We start from the raw sequence: 21801 nt of genomic DNA on the forward strand, positions 1-21801 counted from the left end.
GACCAGATCTCTCTCCCCACACACATACAGAGAGAGAGAGAGACAGAGACAGAAAGACAGACATATGCCTTAGCAGAGAAAACCTGAAAGGTAAAGTGGCACGTCCAAGTTCCCGCACCTGTAATCCAGTCAGACGGGAATTCTGACTAAGGCTGATTGATCTATCTAGTTTTGTTCTATACAGCTGTAGAGCATATTCCTTCCCGTTGCAATATTTCCTCCAAACTGAAACACTGCTCCAGAAGGGAAAAGGAAGCTCGGGAGCATCAAGTGGTAAACAAGACCTCATGCCCACAGAACACCAACAAAAACCCCAAACCAATCCAAACCAGAACAAATTGAAAGATTCTTGAGGGTGTCTACCAACGGTATAAATGGGATAAACAGTCGCTGGGGTTAAGATTCTGATAAGGGAGTTCCAGGGCTGCAGGCTGCAGGTTTTCAAGCTGGCAGCCATGTTGGGGTGGGCTTTCTGGTGTGGCAGCTGCTTTAGCCACTTACACTCATTAGTAACTCCAGTTCAAGAGTCACTGGCTCATCAAACTGTACATTGGTGCAATCCTTACTTTGGTCTCTTATGAACTCTTTCTGGAGTGAGTAGACGGGTGTGTTATGTCTCTGTGCCCCCAGGAAAAGTCTGTCACACAACACAATTGCTATTGCTCTCTATAGTCAGAGGCATGGACTTTGAGCAGGACCAATCTATAGCCTGTTCTTTTCCCGGTCATGACCTGACTTTAGGCAAACATGTTTGAGATTGCAAGTCAGTTAAGACTACGGCTAGGGCCTCAAGCTCCTTGCTTCAGCATGAGTTGGGCTTCCTGAACTGACTAAGGGCACAGGCTTTGAACTGTGGAGATACATACCATAAATCTTAGTACAGTGCTCTGAGTTATTAAAGGAATTGCTGGATCCGTTATCAATTGCCAAAGTCCTGTGACCATAGCTGATGGTCTTTCAAACTTACTAACATTTTTTTCTTGTTGGTTAACATACCTGTTTTGAACTGAGGGATAAAAGTATAAGCTCAGTAGCTGAGCACTTGTCTACATGTTCAAGTCCTGGATTTGGTCCCTAGTACAAGTAAAAATAAATTAAAAAAATTAAGGAAAGGTTATCAATTTTTTTCTTTAAAAAAAAAATCTAAATGTAAGCCGGGTGTAGTGATGAATACCTTTAATTCCAACGCTCAGGAGGCAGAGGAAAGTGATCTCCGTGAGTTCGAGTCTAGCCTGGTCTTCATACAAAGTTCCAGAAAAGCCAGGGCCACAAAGAGAGACTCTGTTTTAAAAAGCAAAAAAGAAATCCCCAAAGAGAGACTCTGTTTTAAAAAGCAAAAAAGAACACATACATTGTTGATGGTTCTTTTTTGAGACAGGGTCTCAAGGATGGCCTGGAACTTGTTCTATAGCAGACTTTATGGATAACTTCAAGCTTCTAATCTCAGTGCTTGGATGACAAGGACGCACCACGACACAGCTTTTGACAAAGAAAATATTGCCATCAACAAGGGGCTCTATGAACTGCTGAAACCCATCTAGGGATCTCCTACATGCCAGATAATAGGTTATCACTAGAGATGTGCCTTCATGGTGAAGGCCTGTAATCCCAAGTTACTATGGAGGCTGAGTAATTTGGATGGCAAGGTCAAAGTTTGCCTAAGCTACAGAATGAATTCAAGAACAGTCTGGATAATTTAGGGAGACTCTGCCTCATATTAAAGACAACAAAGTGGCTGGGAGTACACCTGAGTGGTAGAAGGCTTGTGCTAGGCTGTTTCGATTTCCAGTATCCACGGGAGGCAGGGATTTTACATTGAGCTGCATCCCTAGTCCCTATGAATTCATTCTATGTGGTTTCCAAGAACAGATAATTGGAGGTAAAACGCTATGTTCTGGATTATTCAGGAGGGTGTTACTGACATTTCAAATAAATGAATAGTTCTTGAGCAGACATAGCTTAATCATTCAACAAATATTTAATGGATGCCTGATACATATAGGTTCAGTGCCATAGGCTTAGTTCATTGAGATAAAACACACTGCTTTGATGGCACCAATCACATATAAAAAAGTAAAGGTGGTTTCTATGAGAATCTCTTTTGTTTGCGAGGCAAGGCTTGGCAGGTAACATCCTAGTTTTTGTTATCTTCACATCCTATACTCGAGAGTTGGTAAATCTAACCTGTCTCATCTATTGAACTGGTTAATAATAGACGAGAAATGCATGCCGTACGTCTTCAAAGAGAGAAGCTTTGTAAAAATGAACTTGAGGGCAAGGTGGTGCATGCCTGTAACTACAGTAATGGGGGAAAGACAAGTTCGGAGTTTAAGGTCCGCCTTACCTGTACCACAGCAAAATAAGACATGAAGTTTATTGGAATGGTAGTTGGCACGATCACTAGAACGACGGGCTCTTTAAGTCTCCACAGCGGCTCCTAAACACATGCGATTCACAACGGCGCAATCAGCCTTTCCCGGAAGGAGCAGATTCCGTTTCCGCTCGCGGATCTTCGGGGTGGGTGTGACCGCTAGACATCCAACCCACAGACTATGGGCGGCCCTCCATCACGCGCATGCGCTCGAAGATGGCCAGAGACCGGAAGTGCAGGGGCGTGGACAACCGCTTCAGACTGCCGGCTCCTGCAGTGAGTCTGGGGGCGCGCGCAAATGCGCGCTCGTTCGCGCGGCCTGCTGCGTACAGTAGTGACGGCCGCGCGGGAGGGGTCACATGACCACAGCGGCTGCCTGTACAGTAAGAACCCAATATGGCAGCGGCGGTAGCAGTGGCAACGGCAGCAGGACCGGCCGCCCCGTAGATCTCCCCCCCCTCCTGCGCGCCTCCGCGGCCGCTTCCTCGCTGAGTTGCTTCTCCCGTCCGACTTCCCTTTTCTCCCACCTTTCCCGGCACCGCGGGAAAAGCAGTGCAGGGTGCAGCAGGCAAGGGAACGCAGCCGGAGCCGGGGCACAGAAGCCTTCCAGTCAGTTCAAGAACCGACATGAGGGAAAAGGGCCGTAGGAAGAAGGGCAGGACCTGGGCGGAGGCCGCCAAGACGGTAAGGAGGAGGGAGCAGAGGAAAAGGCCGGCAGCAGTTCGTTTTCTCGCCCGCCACCCGTCGCAGGGAAAGGGAGGTCACTTGGCCCCGCGACCGCGTTGAGAAGCACGAAAGCGCGCGCAGAGAGCGGCGGTTAGGGTCGCGTTGGCGAGCCCGGAGGAGACCGATGCGTCGGCGCGAGGGATAAGTCGCGCGGCTGCCGCTCTTGCGGTGGCCGCGACCGGACCCCTCGGTGTTTTGAGGTTGCTTGTCGGGGTCATGTAGCTGTCGACCCCACACTGTTAGCCCTTGTCTCTGGCCCAGTGTGTTGTGTTTGCCAGTAACCGGTTCTTCTCCCTTGTGCGCCTTGGAGAGCCCCGATTGGATGCAGACAGGAGAAGGCTTGTGCGTGCTTCCAGCCCCGGAAAGGAGAGGGGAGCGCTGGAGCTCGGTGGCGGTCTCCCGCCGAAGCAGAGGTGCCGCCAGATCGGGGGGCCCCTGCTTATCTGGCTCTGGGAGCCAGTGTGAGGTCACGAGGCTTTTGTGTTTGCAGTCAGAGCTGAAAGTGCAGGAGGTGTTTAGAAACGAAGTAACAGGTGGGACTCGGAGAATTTTTTTTTCTGTTTCCGTAGAGACCTACTCTGAGTTAGGCAGCAGTGCATGGTGGGACGTGTAGTTTATTGGCTTGCTTTCTTTTCTTTTTCCTTTTTTTTTTTTTTTTTTAAGCTGAAGTGAAGGTGGACCGGACCAACGAGGTTGTGATTAGTGCCCCTCAAGCCAATTTTTTTATACGGAATTTAGGAGTCATTTAACAATGAGTTATTTGTGAGAAACCTTGTTTTGAAAAATTTAAAACGTGTATTTATGAAGAAAAGGAACCTTCGGAGAAATTGAAATTTCATCATTGACCGTGTAACAGAAAAATAATAGGACATTAAGCAGTAATAGCATTTCAGTCTCTTTAATAGTGGACAACATAGTGGGTCCTAATAAGTGAAATTTTATAGATGATGATGTGTGTGTGTGTGTAGGGATGGGGGTGTGTACCTGGCCATGGAGCATACATGTAAGGTCATAGGACAACTTGTAGGAGTTGATGTAGGTTATTAGAATCCTACTCAGGTTGTTGGGCTTGTTGGACAGCCATTTACCCACCGAGTAATCTCCAAAGTCCTGGATTGTCTGTTCATTCATTTATTTTTTGAGACAGAGTTGTCCTGGCATTCTGTAGACCAGGCAGGCCTTGACCTCAGAGATCCTCCTGCCTCTGCCTCCCAAGTCTTGGGATTAAAAGTGGGATAAAAACTGACTCATTTATTTTTTGAATGAGACTTGCAGAATTCAAAAGTTATAATATTCATCATGAGGAAATTAGAAAAGTGTGAAGACGAAAATAGCACCAGTCAGTTCATTCTTTTATTGCCTAGTATTGTTTCCCCAAATTTGAATTATATTGTTTATTCAACCTGTATAAAGCCTCTGTCTCAAAAAATAAATGCATTTGTTTTGTTGAATGTTTTTCACTTATGTATATATGTATGTATGTATGTACGTATTGGATAGCATCTCACATAAATGACGGCCTAAAGTTTGCAGCAATCTTCCTGCCTTTGCCCCTTGAGTGCTAGGATTGGAGGCATGCACCACCATGCCCAGTTTTATGGGATGCTGAGGATAGAACCCAGGTGCATTCTAGGCAAATACTCTACCACTTGAACGACACCCCCAGCCCACTTAGAGTGTAGTATGTCTTTGTGACTATGCTGGTAGTTTCCTCTAAAAGACAACTCTAGAAATTAGTTTTTTGGTGGCGAGGAGTTCCTCTTCCACAGAAGTTTGCTTTCTACTTCAGGGATACCTCATAACTGCTTACTATTAATAAAAGAGACAATTCAATTTTAAAGTATGCAAATCCCCAAACTAATTATGTGAATTAATTAAGTGTCCGTGATGTCATTATTTATTCAGTAGGCTTTAGTTTTTGAGACCAGGTTTCACTTTGTAGCCTAGGCAGGCCTTAGCATTCAAAGTGGTAAGATTACAGGCATCACAGCAGTCTCTATATCTTTCTGTGAGATGGACTTTCTGTAGCCCTTATTAGTTGGACCCGTTATGTAGACCAAACTGGCCTTAAACTGGGATTATAAGCATGTGCTACAGTCTCTACAATACCTGTGAATTAGATCTTTTTGGGTTAAATAGTTTAATGATTAGGAAATTGTGACAAATAGGAAGAATAATTTTGTACCTGTTCGATTTCTTTTTCTTTTCTTTTTTTTTTTTTTTTAAGATTTATTTCATGTATGTTAGTACACTGTCACTGTCTTCAGACACCCCAGAAGAGGGCATCAGATCTCATTATTGATGGTTGTGAGCCACCGTGTGGTTGTTGGGAATTGAACTCAGGACCTCTGGAAGAGCGGTCCGTGCTCTTAACTGCTGAGCCATCTCTCCAGCCCACCTGTTTGATTTCTTAAAATGAGAATACTTGCTTATTTTGTGCCCCAGCTACCTTTGTGAAAGAAAAATAGTGTTTAAAGACAGACAGTAGGCTGGGGAGATGGCCGACGTAGTGGTTAGGAGCACTTGTACAGAAAGGCACCTTTCCATGGTTATTTCACCAAGGGCCTTCTTCCCCATTTAAAAACTCTTTTGTTTTACGTTTATTGGTCTTTTTGTGAGGAGGGATGACTAGGTGTGTGTAAATGTGCCTGTGGGAGCCAGAGGATGATGACATTAGGTGCCCTTCTCAGTTGCTCTCCATTTTACTTACAAAGTCTGTCATTAAAGTGGAAGCTTGTTAGTTGCTCTGCTTGAGTGGCTGGCCAGCTTGCCCCCACCTCTACTTTCCAAGCACTGGTATTATAAGATGGAGCACACCTGGGCTTAAAATGTTTTTAAAAATTGTGTTATGTATATTTTGTCTGCATGTGTGTCATTGCACCACATACATACTGGGTTCAGAAGAGGGCCTCTGACCCCCTGGAAGTACAGTTACAGGTGGTTGTGAGCTGAACCTTGGCTTTCTGGAGGAATGCCTTTATCCTCTGAACTATCGTTGGAGTCCCCACACCCTGAATTTTCTGTGTCTTTTGCTATCTGACTCTGGCCCTTATGCTTGTTCTGTAAGGGCTTTATCCATCGAGTCAATTCCCACTCCTTTGTCCTGAAAGTCTACACATACACCTCTTACCTTGTTGAAGGCAAAACAGAAAGTAAAAGTCTATTTTGGGGCTGGGCAGTAATGGCACACACCTTTAGTCCCAGCACTTGTGAGGCAGAGGCAGACAGATCTCTTGAGTTCAAGACCAGCCTGCTCTACAGAGAGAGTTCCAGAATGGCCAGGGCTACACAGAGAAACCCTGTCTTGAAAAGTCTCCTGTCTCTAGGAATATCTATTTTGGATATCTGAGTTAAAATTTTCTAGAGGCCCTGTTGGGACAGGGTTGCAATTCAGCATCTTGTGGGAGAGGCAAGAATATCTTGATAACAAGGCCAGTTTGGCCTAGGTAGCTGGGTCTTATTTCCAAAATTTTTTTTACAATGTTAAAAAAATAATGTTTGCTACAAAAGGAGCTACTCCTTTATCTCCTAGATTGTGAAAACTTGAAAAAACAATCTCAGATCTGCAGAGTTGCCTGCTGTTTTCTCATTCACAGATTTTTATCTGCCTTTAAGAGGTCAATGCAGAGGGGTTGGGGATTTGGCTCAGTGGTCCCCAGCTCCGAAAAAAACAAAAGAAAAAAAAAAAAAGAGGTCAATGCAGTTTCATTATCCATGAAACGACCATCCTGTTTTGGGTTGTTTGTTTGATTTAACATGAATATGTGTAGCTCAAATTGACCTCAAATTCCCAGTGGCCAAAGGTGACAGATTCTCCTTGGGAAGTGGAGACTTCCCAAGTTCTGAGATCGACAGGTGTGCAATCTCCACACCTGGCTTTGTTAATACAAATATTGTATAGAGCTAGGGCTTTGTAGCACATACCTAAAATCCACTTGGGAAGCTCAAGGAGAAGGGTCTCAACATTTGAGGCCAGCCTGGGTTACATAGTGGGACCCTGTTTATTCCTCCCCTAAAGAAAATAAAAAGAGGGCTGGAGAGTTGCCTTGATGGTTAAGAACACTGTGCTCTTACAGAGGTCCTGAGTTCAATTCCCAGTGACCACATGGTGACTCACAACCATCTGTAATGGGATCCAATGACCTCTTCTGGTGTGCATGAAGACAGCTACAGTGTACTCATAAAAATAAAATAGACAAATCTTTAAAAAAAAGGAAAAGATGTGTTAGGAAGTGGAAATATGACTATAGAAATTGACCAGTACAAAAACCTGCCTTTGTTATTTTACAGAAGTTTTGACTACCCCTATACTTTTATATTCTTTCCACATTAGAATTAAGCACTCTAAAGTTTTTGGTATTATATATATTTCTTACTTTTGGTGCAATATGATTCATTATGTTTTTAGTTTTGTCCCATGTTACTGAATATACTAAATTTAAAACCTTTTCAATATGACTTAAATTGTATTACATGCTTTAAATCATGTAATCATGGTTACTCATATTTATATAAATCTAGCAGGGTCAGAAATTTGAGGCTAGCTTTGGATACATAGAATTTGAGGCCAGCCTAGGCTACATGAAACTTCCTCAGAAATAAAAAACAAACCAATTTTATAAAATTTATATATTTTCACTATTTACAAAACGAAGACAGAGGTATATAATTCCAGATGACTTTAGACTACTGAAAATGTGCATACTAAAATACTAAAAATGTTCAGTTTGGAGTTGGAGAGATGCTTAGTGGTTAAGAGCACTTGTTTTTCTTGTAGGGGACCCAGGTTCAGTTCCCAGCAACCACATGGTGGCTCACAACCATCTATAACTCTAGTTCTAGGAGATCCAATGTCCTCTGCTGAGCCTTGGGCACTGGGCATGCAGGAGGTACATAGACACATATACATGCAGGCAAAACACCTAATCATATAAAATAGAATGATTTTTAAAAAATTGTACCTAAGTTACCTGTGATGCTAAATCCCAAACAGGTGGCGGCGGTGTGCGTTTTGTAAAGCTCTGTGATTTGCTTTTTTATATTACGAGTGTCTTTTCATGCCAACAACTAAATAGCTGCCCCCTTCCTATTTGTTGAGACAAAACCCTCATGGTGGCAGGGTTGGGGAGAGAATACAAGTGCTAGAAGCCAGTGCACAAGCACAAAGAAACAGGAACAAGGTGCATGTGCTCTTTCTCCAAGGCCTTATTTATTTTGTTGTTTGTTTTGTTTTACTTTTTGAGACAGAATTTCTCAGTAGCTGTCCTGGAACTTGCTCTGTAGGCCAGGCTGGTGTCCTCACTTCCATCTGCTTCTGCTTCCTGGGTGCTGGGGTTAAATGTGTGAGCCACCAACACCTGCCTAGGACTTACTTCTTAAAATCAGGCTTGCAATATAGCCCTCACCAGCTTGAACCTGTGAAGTAGTTCAGGTTGGCCTTGAGTGCTTGCCACCATGCCTGGCTCACTTACCTTTAGTGTTTTCTATTAATGTATATTAAGTATACCTAATAATGGGTTTCATTACATTTTCATACTTGTGCATGATGAATTTCTATCATTTTATCCTCTGTTATCCTTCCTTGTTGATCTGCTGACACCTTCCTCTTCCCAGCTAGTTCCTCTTCTACTTTATCAACAATTTGGTGGCCCAAGGAGTTTTCATTCTGGTTGATAACAGATGCATGGATGAGGGATTATTTATAGGCTTGTGATCATCAGTCACCTTCCCAGTGTAGCCACTGACGAAAGGCCTCTCCCTACTTCCTAGCAATCATTAACTGCCAGGTTCCTGGGAAGGGGCATGGGGTCTTAGTCATTTTCCACTTGGTTCTCCGAGATAGAGCCTCTAACGCTAGTTGAAGCTGACCTCAAATTCCTGTGGATCTTCCTGGCTAGTTACCTCAGCGATGATCATTGGTGTGAGCCACTGCACCTTATTTTTCAGTTGTTTGATTGGTTGTTGTCCTCACACTACCATTGCTGTAGAGAACACAGTATATACCTACTTCTCTTCTCGTGAATATGTTTAGAGTCACTATTTTACTTACCACTATATAGTTCCCTTTACTATCACTTGTGTGTTGTGTGTATGTGTGTATATATATATATTTTTTTTCTACAAATTGGAAAGCCTATGAAGATTTTTGTATTTTATCATGGAAAAAAATAATGTTCATGAGAATAGCCTACTTACTATGCTTACCATATATTTGCTCTTATTATTTTTCAAATTTATTATTTTAATTTACATGTTTGGATGTTTTGCCTGTATGTATCTTTGTAAGCTATGTGCATATCTGGTGGGTGCCCTTGGAGGTCAGAAGAGGGCATTGAATCCTCTGAAATTGGAGTTACAATTGTAAATTGCCATGTGGGTGCTGGGAATTGAACTAGAGTCTTCTGGAAGAGCAGCCACTGATCTTAGCCTGAGTCATCTCTTTGGCACCCCACTCTTTTTTTTTTTTATTTGTTTTTATTTTATGTGTGTTTCTGTGAGAGTGTCAGAAACCGTGAAAGTGGAATTACAGACAGTTGTGAGCTTCTATGTGGGTGCTGGGAATTGAACCCAGGTCCCTTGGAAGAGCAGTGCTTTTAACCACTGAGCCATCTCTCCAACCTCCCAACTCCTTAATCTTTATGTCATTTTTATATTATATTTTTTTGAGACAGGGTTTCTTTTTTTTTTAAGATTTATTTATTTATTATGTGTTAAGTATATATAAGTATGCTGTAGCTGTCTTCAGACACACCAGAAGAGGGCATCTGATCTCATTGCAGATGGTTGTGAGCCACCATGTGGTTGCTGGGATTTGAACTCAAAACCTCTGGAAGAGCAGTCAGTGCTCCCAACCACAATAGTGTAGAATTCCTATGCAGTCAAGGATGACCTGATCATTCTGCCTCTTAAATGCTGGAGGTCAATGTGCCTGACTTGTTCTTTCATTATTTTTTGTTCAGATTCTTTCTGAAAGTACTTCTTTTCTGCCTTAAAAACTTTTCAGCTATTCTTTTAGAGCATTGTCTCTTAGCAACAAACTCTTCAGTTTCTTTTTGTGGGAGAGCGCCCTGATAACCACCTCCAGGTTTGGTTCTGTAAGACACATAGAGCTCAGCTTTTACTCATACTAATAGTTGTCATTTATTATGGCAAAGAATTCAGTTCAAAATTGGGTATGGTAGAAGCAGGACATGGTGCATGGACCTATAACCTTAGTACTTGGGGCATATGGAGGCACGATTTCAAATTGAAAGGCTCTTTAGGCTACATGAGACAAAAACAAAGCAAAACAAAACAATGCTGGAAAGATGGTTTAGTTGGTCAGTTGCTTACTACCTACTTAAGCATAAGTACCTGAGTTTGGATCCTCAGCACCCACATAAAAAGCCATAGGATAGTGTATGCTTGTAATCTTAGGGCTGGGGAAGAAAGACTGGCAGATCCCTGGAATTCGATGGCCAAAAGCCAGCCAGTCCAACCTATTGTTTAGCACCAGGCCCAAGAGAGAGAATGTTTTAAAAAGGAAGGTGCAGGGCTGCTAAGGTAAATGTACTTGAAGTTGACCTCTGACCTCTACCCACAGGCATACATACATGAACATGTATATATACACAGAAAATTTAAATTGAAATGAACAAATGGAAGATAAGCTTGAGGTGAAATTTGGAGGATGGTTTCAAGAGTTTTCTGAGTAAGATCACACTATGCTTAGTTCCTCTAGGAATGCTATGACGAGGAGTTGGAACCTGGCATGGTGGTACATGTGTTCAATCTCAGCAGAGGCAGACCGATCTTTGAGTTCGAGAGGCTAGCCTGGTGTACAAAGTGAGTTTAGGACAGCCAGGGCTTCTTCAAAGAGACACCCTGTCTTGAAAAACCAAACCAAATCAAACCAAACCAAACCAAAAAACCCCAAAAAAAACCAAAAAGGAGTTTTTATTGAGAACAGGATAGGAAACTTAATTCCCAGCATCTAGAAGGAAAGTATATCACATACACTACATAGTTTGTACAGAACCATTTTTCTTCAAATTGCAGTTTCCATATACCTGCCAGTGGCTAGTTCTTGGAGGTAGGACAAAGAAGAAGCTTAATAGATACAAGCTTGCTCTGTTCTGGCCCCTTTCTTCACCCCTCCCCACAACTGGTTTTTTGAGGCAGGGTTTCTCTATGTACTTCTGACTGTTATATTTCCATCTGAAGTTTTTCTTATAAAATTTTAATTGTTTTTGTATTTCTAATTGTGCTTGATTTATCAACATTTCTTCTTTTTATTAGTTCTCTTCCAGATGTTAGGGGTGCATGTTTTGCTTGTTTTTTGAATCATATAGCACAGATTGGCCTGGAACTAAAGAAAGACCCTTCTGCTTCAGTATGCAATTCTGAGTTCATTCTTTTTTTTTCCCATGCTTTCTTTTAGTATTTTCTCATTGATTTATCTTAGACAACTTTGCATGTAATAGTGTTTTCCAGTTTTCTCCCTGGTTTTTCTTTAGACTGTGTTTATGATTGTCACTTCACATAATATGAGCTTTATCACTTTATGTCATATTTACAAATAGTTTACTTCATATATCTCTTTGGAAAGTAAACGTAAGGAATCCACCAAAGGGAATATCTGATTGCATAAAGCAGAAAGTCCTAGGTTAAAATAAAACTTGTACATAATAGGAGATACAGAAAGGGCAAACAAGAAGAAAACCTTTTTTTTAAAATTTTTTTTATTTATTAACTTGAGTATTTCTTATTTACATTTCGAATGTTATTCCCTTTCCCGGTTTCTGGGCCAACATCCCCCTAACCCCTCCCCCTCCCCAGAAGAAAACCTTTTAATCTTCCCACTCAGTGCCAAGTGTTATTGATAGTACAACTTGATTTTTTTTAAAGGTGGTATAACTTACCTTTGTCTTGTTTGTGACTTCGTTACTATGTAACATAGTCACTGACCTTGGAGAAATAAAATAGAAATAAGTGCTTAACTTTAACTTTTGGGGGGTGAAATCTAGCACAGTTCACTAGACCTAGGAAGGTTATGGCTTGAGTGAAGAGAATTGATTTTAGAATGTCATCATAGTGAAATTTAGAAGCTAGTTCATATAAAAGCAGATTCCAAGTTATATTTTCTTCCCCTTAGTATTTGTTTTCTTTTTGGAGTGCCTCCATTTATTTCTGTTTGTTTTCTTTTCCTTCCTCCGTTTTTTCTTTCCAATAGGATGGTTTTACTGTGTATATAGTTCAGTTTCTCAGCTCTCATATGTTTGTATATAGTGAGTTTGATAAGTGGGGGGAAGCAGCAGCTTCATTTTGTTCCTCAGTTTCAAATACCAGGTAGTAGAGATTTGGATGATGAAGCAGTTGTTAAAGCTGTCCTTTCTTCTCATGTTGGGATCAAAATTTGGATCTTCTATTTTGGTTAGAAATTTATTTCTGTTATTGACAGTTCATTGACTCCCATTCCTGCTTTACTTCTGTTGTTGGAAGACTAAAGTATTAGTTGTTGCCTCTGGATTCCAATTCACTACTAAACCTGTTGAATCTGATGACCTTCCTCTTGATTAAATGGAGTCTGAGCTCCCACAGATAGTTAAAACAATTTTGTTGCTTAAAAAAATGTTTTGATTAATTTTGTAGTTTAGACATTGTTGACCACTACAACTTCAAAATAAATTTGGCTTTTTTTTTTTTTTTCCTTTTCTTCGGAGCTGAGGACCGAACCCAGGGCCTCGCGCTTGCTAGGCAAGCACTCTCTCTACCACTGAGCTAAATCCCCAACCCCCAAATTTGGCTTTTTAAAAATGTTATGTGTTTTGGTGTTTTGCCTGTACACTTGGTCCTATGGAGGCCAGAAAAGGTGTTGGGTCCCTTTAAACTGGAGCTATAGATGGTTGTGAACTGAATCTTCATACCAGCGCTGGGAATTGAACTCCCTGGAAGAGCATCCTTTGCTTTTACTGCTGAGCTATCTTTTCAAATGACCCCCAACCCCCAACCCCTATGGCTGGTCAAGATAGGGTTTCTCTGCATAGTGCTGACTATCCTGGAACTCTTCTCTGTAGACCAGGTTGGTCTTGAACTCAGATCTGATTGCCTCTGTCACCCAGGTGTTGGGATTAAAGGTATGTTCCACTACATAAGACTCAAATTTGATAGCTATAGCTTTTCTTCATTCTCATTCTGTATGTGTGAGCCATCTCAATGATTAACAGAAGTATTAGTTATCCTATAAGGCTTTTGGGGTGGTAAATACTTTGGTTTTCAAGAAAGGATTCCTTTGTGCAGCAGAACTGACTGTCTTGGAACTTGCTTTATAGACCAGGCTGGTCTTGAACTCAAAGACTTGCCTCTGAGGTACTGAGATTTAAGGCATGTGTTAACATTTTAAATGTAAAATTATTAAATAGTCTACACTATGCAAAATTCAAACTCTTTATCCATCACTGATAATTTTTTAAAAGATTTATGTATTATATATACAGTATTCTGCCTGCATGTATGCCTGCAGGCCAAATGAGGGTGCCAAATCTCATTATATGTGGTTGCTGGGAATTGAACTCAGGACCTCTAGAAGAACAGTCAGTGCATTAACCTCTGAGCCATCTCTCCAGGTCCTAGATCACTGAAAACTTAAATATACTTTTTGTTTTGCTTTGTTTCGTTTGTGACAGCATTTTATTGTGTAGCCCCGGTCTACTTGGAACTTGTTGTGTAGGCCAGATTGGCCTATAACTCACAGAGATCCATTGTCTGCCTTTTGGGTTCTAGAAATAGAATCCTACCTGCTACTTCTGGCTGAGGGGTAGTATTATTCAGTACTTTAAGAACCTTGTCCACTACCCTTGACTTCTTTATACTTTTGTTATTTAACTTTTTCCCATGTTTAACTATATTGTCTTAAGAATATCTCTTAAAAATTGTTTTGTAGTTTGGACAGTTTCAGTAGAATTTTTTTGTGAGACAAACACTGCCCTCCTGTGGTTTTAGAGTAAGGTAACTGTTTTGGAAAACTGCTAGTCTACATTAAATTTGTGGTAAAAGAATGTAATAGGTATGTCTCCCTTGGAATCCTTCCCACTTTCACAAGTTTTCCTCACTTTCCCTTAGTAATTCTACACTTCCTTTATCTAAATAGTAGTGGTAGTAATAGTAAAAATAATGATGAGGTTAGTATAGTGCTTTTGCTCAGAAATATTTTGACGTGTGTGTGTGTGTGTGTGTGTGTGTGTGTGTGTTTCCGCGTGCGCTCATTCTTAGGGGGACTAAGACAATTATAAACAAAAATTAAGTTATCAAAAGGATAAATTGTCCTTTTTGTTTATTTGTGAGTGCATGTGCACACAGCTGTAAAAACATTGCAAGAGGCCTTCTCTTCCTTGATTGGACTCAGGATGTCAGGCTTGGTGGCGGCCTTACTGCTGATCTGTCTTACAGTCCTAGGCCCTGCTTTTCTTGTTTTTACTTTAATTTTTATTTTCTTTCTTTTTTCATCCCACCCTTTCTTCTTCTAAATTTCTGCCCACCTTCCTTCTTCCTCCTCCTGCCTTCTTTCTTCTGTTTAACAGGGTTTCTCTGTGTACCCTGGCTGGCCTGGAGCCCTGTAGACCTGCTAGCCTTGAACTCAGAGATCTGCCTGCCTGTGCCTCCTTGGGTACTGGGATTGAAGGCGTGCTACCTGACTCTGCTTTCCCAGGTTCTGGTTTTGTTCTGTTGCCCAGGCTGTTATAGAAGGATACATGTTCTGTAGCCCAAACTGGCCTAGACTTTGTTGAGATCTTCCTGTCTCTCTTAGGTGCTGTAATTATAGGCACAAACTACTTTGACGGGGAGACAGAATCTATGTATGTAATATAAGCTGGTTTATAACCCTGGGTCCTCCTGCCTCACTCTCTATAGTGCTGGAATTACACAGTCACATACTATTCTAAGTCCAGCTTACATGAAAACACGAGTGTTTTATGCATGATATTGGACTCTTGTTTTTTCTTGCAGTATAGTGTAGTTTCACAGAGGAGCGGTTTTATATATATTATTTTTTATTTCTGTTTTCTATTCCTGTGCTTTTTATTAGTACAAATTAACATATCATTAGTTATTTGGGGTGAAAATTGCAGAAAAAACAAAGGGCTAAAAATAGTCAGAGAAAAACATGCTATTTTCTTTACTTCATCTAATATTGGGAAAGTTTTTGATGAAGCTGACATCAGAAATAGTATGTGACACAAACTTTTGGTCATGGGGGGCAATCCTTTTTCACCATCTGAGTGCTGTAGTTAAAACATGGCTTCTTGAAGCATAGCTGTTTGTACAAGTCTTATAAGCCTAAGAGTTGCCATTTTGGGTCTGTTGTTTGTAGTTTGTCTTTTGTGAACTCTGTAGAGTGATTTCAGATTATGTATTTGACATTTTGTTGCTGTTAGGATCACACAGCCATGAGGGTCCAGAGAAAGGTTTCATTTAGTAGAGTGCTTCATTGCATATAAGAAGTCCTGGAATCTATCCCCAGTTCAAACTGGGTAGATGGAGTGTGTCTGAAGTCCTGAACTGGGGAGGTGGAAACTGGAGGATCAGAAGTTCAAGGGCATTCTTGGCTGTGTAGGGAGCTATGGGCCTGGGCTGGAGAATCTGTCCTCAAACCAAACTAAAAGAACCTATCAAATGCTTGTTCAAATTCTATGGAGAAATTTTGTTTGTTTTGGCAACAAGGTCTTGAACTAACAAAAACAAAGATCTGCCCACCTCTACCTCCAGTGCTGGGATTAAAGGAATGTGCCTGGCATTAGCTTTATGTCTTAAATCTATGTACTAAAATTCAAAACGCCTTAATTTTTTAGAATTTTTTCAGCTCTCCTCATCTTCTATTTTGCATTTTTTTTCAGCTAGGGGCTAGTTTTAAAGTGTGATACTGGTTTATAGCTACCACTATGTTGCCTGGGCAGGTGTAGAGAGAGAGAGAGAAGGACAGTGACATACCCCAAAGTCTAAAAACAACTTGGGAGAATTCCCTTTCTCTGTGACATTGTGCTTCAGTTAAACATGATGACATTTGTATCTGTGTGCTCTTGGGTTTTGGGTTGCAGTTGAGTCCAGGCCAGGAGGTTATAGAGAAAACAAAACCAGGAAATCCACATCTGACTAAACCATGTTTTTGTTTGTTTGTTTGTTTGTTTGTTTGTTTGTTTGTTTTCTAATTGTGGTTTCCTTTTATCTGCTACCATTTTTGAAGTCCTCAGATAATTATTTTATCCATTCTGTCCAGACTTTTAGTTACATTTAGTGGGGAACAAACTATGCTTACTGTCTTTATTACATCCGAAACACTGATACTGATTTCTTTTTCTTTCTTTCTTTTTTTTTTTAAAGGAATCATGGGTTTAATTTAACTACAGTTTGAGGCGATAGTTCATTATGCATGGTGGGGAACACATGGCGCAGGGGTGTATGAGGCCATATTACATTTGCAGTCAGAAAGCAGGGAGATATATGTTCCACAGATGCAAATTTAATATAGTTATATGTTCATTTATTTGATTTAGAATACTACTGTATGTCCATGCGGTATTAGTTACTGATAGAAATGTAAACATAGATTTTTATTTATTTATTTTTTTAACAACGGGGTTTCTCTGTGTATCCTTGGCTGCGCTGGAACTTACTCTAGACCAGGCTGGCTTAAATTCAGGGATACACTTGTCTCTGTTTCCCAGTGCTGGAATTAAAGTTATGGGCCATCACACCTTGTTAAAATAGATAATCTTAAGATGTGTACAGTGATAGCTCACAGGTAGGGACGTGACTTGGAAGTGGAGACTAAAATTAAGCAATTTCATATTCATTGAGTAATTCAAATGTTAATTTTAGCCTTTTTGATCTGTTTCTGTTTTAGAATTTGTGTGTGGTTGAGAAAAAAGTCTGGATGAAATCTCTAGATATTTATGCTTTAGATCTAATTATTGACATAGTCATAATAATAGACAACTATAAGAATGAGAACGTAAAATAAAAATTAATTTATTGTTATTTTCTTGTTTTTCAGGTCTTAGAAAAATACCCCAATACACCCATGAGTCATAAAGAAATTCTACAAGTTATCCAGAGAGAAGGACTGAAAGAAATCAGGCAAGTTATTAAACTATTACTATAATGATTATATTTGGTTAGTGTATTTAATAATATTTAGTATATACTAGTATTCTTTGTCTTGCATATTGATTAGTATAATATACTTTCTGAACTTCAGGTTTATTCATCTGTCAGTCTTTGTTGTTTTTAAGTCATAGTATATATAAAATAAAAAAAAAAGCAAACTCTTCATGAGAAGGTAAAGTGTCTATCTGTGCTATGCATGTTAATTCTTAGGAAGGTCTGGAGTCATCTTTAAGCCTTCACCTATTCGTTTGTATTTTTGATATACTGAGCTTGATAATTATTGGATAAAAATTACTATATGTCAAGTACTAGAGGTAAGCAGCGGAAGAAGAAATAAGATTTGTTAACAAGAATGAAATGGAAAAAGTTTATTATATGTGTCATAGTCTTTGTTGGGCATCGTGACACTTTGTCTATAGTCCGAGATGCTTTAGAGAGACTAAGTCTTGGAAGATCACTTGAATCTGTGAGTTCTAGACCAACTTGGGCAACATAGCAAGATCCTCTCTTCAAAACTAAATAAGTAAAAGAGAGCTGCTGAGGAGTTTCAAGGAGTTAAAGCTCTTGCTAGGCTAATGATCTAAGTTCAATCTCCAGAACTCACAGTGGAAATAGAGAGATAACTTTTGGAAGTTGTCCTTTGGTCCCCACATGCATTTTGTGGCACACACATGCACAGATACACACACACACGCACATATGCACATTTAAAAATGAATACATAAATAAATACATGTTTAATCTTCAAATGTAGTAGATGTGTTAATATGATCAAAGATTATCAATTTCTTTTCTTTTTTTTTTTTTTAGTATTCAGTATAGTTTATTCAGGGCATGGAGAGGGGAGTTGAAGGAGTAGAGACAAAGAAAGGCAGAGAGACAGAGAGAGTGAGGGAGAGGGAGAGAGAGAGAGAAGAAGCTGGCTGTGAGCATTTGGAGAGAGAGGGAACAGGAGCAAGAGGGCAGAGCAAGAGCAAGATTATCAATTTCTAAGTGTCTCGTTATGTTAGTATATAATCATTGCATAATTAGAACTTTTGTTCTCAAGAAGTTTTAAATTATGTCATTCATTCTGTATATTGAAATAAATTGGGCTGGAGAGATGGCTCAGCAGTTGAGAGCACTGACTGCGCTTCCAGAGGTCCTGAGTTCAATTCCCAGCAACCACATGGTGGCTCACAACCATCTGTAATGGGATCTGATGCCCTCTTCTGGTGTGTCTGAAGACAGCTACAGAAAGTAGATAACAAAAAAAGAATAAATAAATAAATAAAAAAAAAAGAAAGAAATTTGACTATCTATACTGGAGTTATTTTGTAAAGATAAGAAATTTGAACCAAAAAATAGAAACAAGAAAAGTTAGGTATGGTGGGGCACATTTGTAAGCTCAGTGTTCTAGAAGCTGAGACAAGTGCCGTAAATTCAAAGCCAACCTTGGTTATATATTGAATACTAGGCTGACAGGGCTATCCAGCAACGCTTTGTGTATTAGTTACTTTTTCTGTTACTGGGATAAAACATGATGACCAAGGGATCTTATAAAAGAAGATTTTAAATTGGATTTACAGTTATAGAGGATGCTAGAGCAGCAGTTGAGAGCTTGAGTCTTGGTTCACAGGCTTGAGACACAGAGAGTGAGGTAACTGGGAATTTGACAGCTTTTGAAACTTTATCCCACTCCCAGAGGTATGCCTCCAAGAAGGCCACACCTCCCAATCCTTTCCAAAAGAGGGTAGGGGGAGAATGACGATGACACACGACACCAAGCAGTCAAATGTATTTGAGGTTATGGGGACCATTCTTGTTTGAACTACCATGCCCTGTTTTAGAGCACCAAATCAAAATCAAAATACAGCATTTTTGGTGCCTTCATAACAAACGGAATAGAGTTCGTTGTCATTGCTTTATGGGAGAAATCGTTATCTCTGGAAAGTAGATCTTTTTTGGCTATTTACCAAGCTAAATTTCCCCAAAGTGATTTCATTAGAAAAAGCCTAATTTAAGAATGAAGAACATTTTGTGTCTGCAAGATGACTCCCAGATAAAAGCATTTGTTTGATACACACCTAAGTTTGACCTCTGGTGGGAGGAGTGGAAAAGGGAGAACCAACTCCCAAAAGACACATGCACATTTTTTTTTTTTTCTTTTCTTTTTTTCGGAGCTGGGGACCGAACCCAGGACCTTGCGCTTGCTAGGCAAGCGCTCTACCACTGAGCTAAATCCCCAACCCCCACATGCACATTTTTTATTAAGTTAATAACATGTGTTTCTAGGATTAGCTTGCCTTTGTGGTTAATCCTCTCTCTCCTTATATACTGGTTATAGCCTGCAAACTCTGTAGAATTGTCAAGAAGAAGAAGAAGTTAAACAGAAACAAAACCCTTAGGTATTGATAGAAAAAGGTTTTGTTTTCTTTTTGTTTTCTCTTTTTTTGGGGGAGGGGTGAGGGGTAGGTAGGATCTCATAATACTCAGGGTGGCTTGGAGGTTGAACCTTGTAAGTAACTAATGAGATTCAGGTATATACCACCTTTCCAGCTTGCTGTTTTGTTTTGTTTTCTTTAGCCAGGATTTACCACATAGCCTATGTTGGCCTAGAATTCATAAATCTGAGACTACAAGTATGTGCCTCTATACCCAGCAGCAGCAATAATATAATTTAATCTGTTGTTTAAATTTGCATTAAATTCATTATAGATCAAAGAAAAGCAAATAACCCACAAGGCCATTGTTGATGGCTTTATGATGACTCCTTGTAATAAAAATGCATGAGAAAAAGAATATTGTTAACAAAATTCTCACTAATTCTAAGCTGCTCTGATAGTTAGAATTTTTCATAAAATTCAAGTATTTCACTTGTTTTTCTATAGTAGCTTAGGCTATATAGCTAAATTTAAATGTGCGATTTTAGACAATAATGTTTTAGATTAATTTTAAAAAAAATTAATGTTTTACATAGTAAAGTGGTGATTGTTTCTAATTTGAGGATTGTTAGTATTGCTGGAAGATCATGGTATAAATTATTTGGGGGAGCTTACTTATTATTACTTGTAAAGAAAAATTAAAACTTTTTTTTTCCCTCCTCTTATTTTCTTGGGGTGCATTCCAACTCCAGAAGGTAAGAAGTATTACTTTATTTTAAAGGAGTATTAAGCAATTGTAAAGCACTCTTTTACAAGTTTTATTGAGTGTGCCTTTATGTGTATAATTTTTACTTTATCTTAGAAATGAAGTAATATTGATAGTACATAAATATTAGTTACTGAGTATGCTTTTTTATTGTTTATTTTTATGGTTTGTAATCATTACATAGCCATAATTTTAGAAATTGTTGGCATTAAGGTTTATCAAATTTTTCATTTGCTTTATAGCTCTGAAGTATAATTCAGCATGTTGATGAAAACACAAGATAGAGATGTGCACGTTGCCTGTGAGATTGAAAATATATTTGCTTGACTTACATAGAGAAAATATTGGTCAATTGTTTAATCCCGTGATACTTACCTGAAACTAGGCAGAACAGATTAAAATCATAGTCTCAATCCTTTACTGAAATGACTGTGTGTTTGCATGCCACTTCAGATAACCTGAGGCTGCAGCAATTCCCTTTTTATAGTATGGCTTTTGTTTTTATTTTAGTTACATGACTTTTATGTGAGGCTTGAGAGAGCAGGGAAATACATATTTTTGTGTCATGTATATGTTATATTTGCTTATAGATAGAGATTAATCTCTTCTAACTTTAGTACTTAGTTAGGTCATGAATGAGTGTGTATGTGCTAAGTGTGCTTGCCTGTGGTGTGGTGCTCTGATGGCAGGATCTTTGATTTTGGTTTGTTGGATACTTTATAGGTGGAGGTGGTGGTCTCAGGTCTTTGAGGACAAAGTGACTTAGGGTGGACTACTTCTTTTGTTCTGGTCTGCTTTTGATTGTTTCATTCTAAGCAGGTTCTTTCTAAGATCTGTCTCCAAAATGCTGTCTCCACAATCTCTAAGATTGAATGTGATGTGTGCCACCACGCCCAGTTTTCTGTGGTTTTACTCCATATGCATGATACCATCTAATAACTTCCTCCTATTTCAGCATTTGTTTTTGAGGCTTAAAGTCAAAGCCAGTTAATATAATCTAAGACTTAACATAACTTTTTTTTAAAATGTTTTCTTTCTTTCTTTCTTTTTTTTAAGATTTATTCATTTATTATATATAAGTACACTGTAGCTGTCCTCAGACACACCAGAAGAGGGCATCGGATCTCTTTACAGATGGTTGTGAGCCACCATGTGGTTGCTGGGAATTGAACTCAGGACCTCTGGAAGAGCAATCGGTGCTCTTAACCGCTGAGCCATCTCTCCAGCCCCATAACTTTTTTTTTAAATAATGGATAGTGCTATTCATTTTTTTTTTTTAAGATTTATTTTGTATATGTCGCTGTCTTCAGACACACACCAGAAGAGGGCATTGGATCCCATTATAGATGGTTGTGAGTCACCATGTGTCTGCTGGGAATTGACCTCAGGACCTCTAGAAGAGCAGTCAGTGCTCTTAACTGCTGAGCCATCTC

General features: G+C 39.7%; 1 protein-coding gene and 1 long non-coding RNA gene across 6 annotated transcripts in view; one reads left to right on the forward strand and one right to left on the reverse strand.

Annotated features, from left to right (window-relative positions):
- Asxl2 (ASXL transcriptional regulator 2) overlaps positions 1 to 21801 on the forward strand; it is a 143991-nt gene that overhangs the window by 52508 nt on the left and 69682 nt on the right. For 3 of the 5 annotated variants that reach the window (XR_010052213.1, XM_063262610.1, XM_063262611.1), the window contains exons 1-2: positions 1272 to 3055; positions 17127 to 17209. The exons of 1 other annotated variant lie outside the window; for it this stretch is intronic. Coding sequence is in view for 2 of the 4 variants with exons in the window: in XM_063262610.1 (XP_063118680.1) it covers positions 2999 to 3055; positions 17127 to 17209 (140 nt within the window). In the remaining 2 variants the exon portion in view is untranslated. Of the gene's footprint in view, positions 1 to 1271; positions 3056 to 17126; positions 20670 to 21801 lie in introns of those variants that run through there. One more of the 5 variants, XM_063262613.1, reaches the window with a different exon arrangement.
- Positions 1162 to 2480, reverse strand: LOC120103492 (uncharacterized). The gene is made up of 2 exons (XR_010052214.1): positions 2345 to 2480; positions 1162 to 1281 (listed from the first exon to the last, which is right to left on the reverse strand). It is a non-coding gene; the product is annotated as an uncharacterized LOC120103492 (long non-coding RNA).

This window comes from Rattus norvegicus, chromosome 6 (genome assembly GCF_036323735.1).
Source record: "Rattus norvegicus strain BN/NHsdMcwi chromosome 6, GRCr8, whole genome shotgun sequence".
Classification (NCBI taxonomy): Eukaryota; Metazoa; Chordata; class Mammalia; order Rodentia; family Muridae; genus Rattus; species Rattus norvegicus.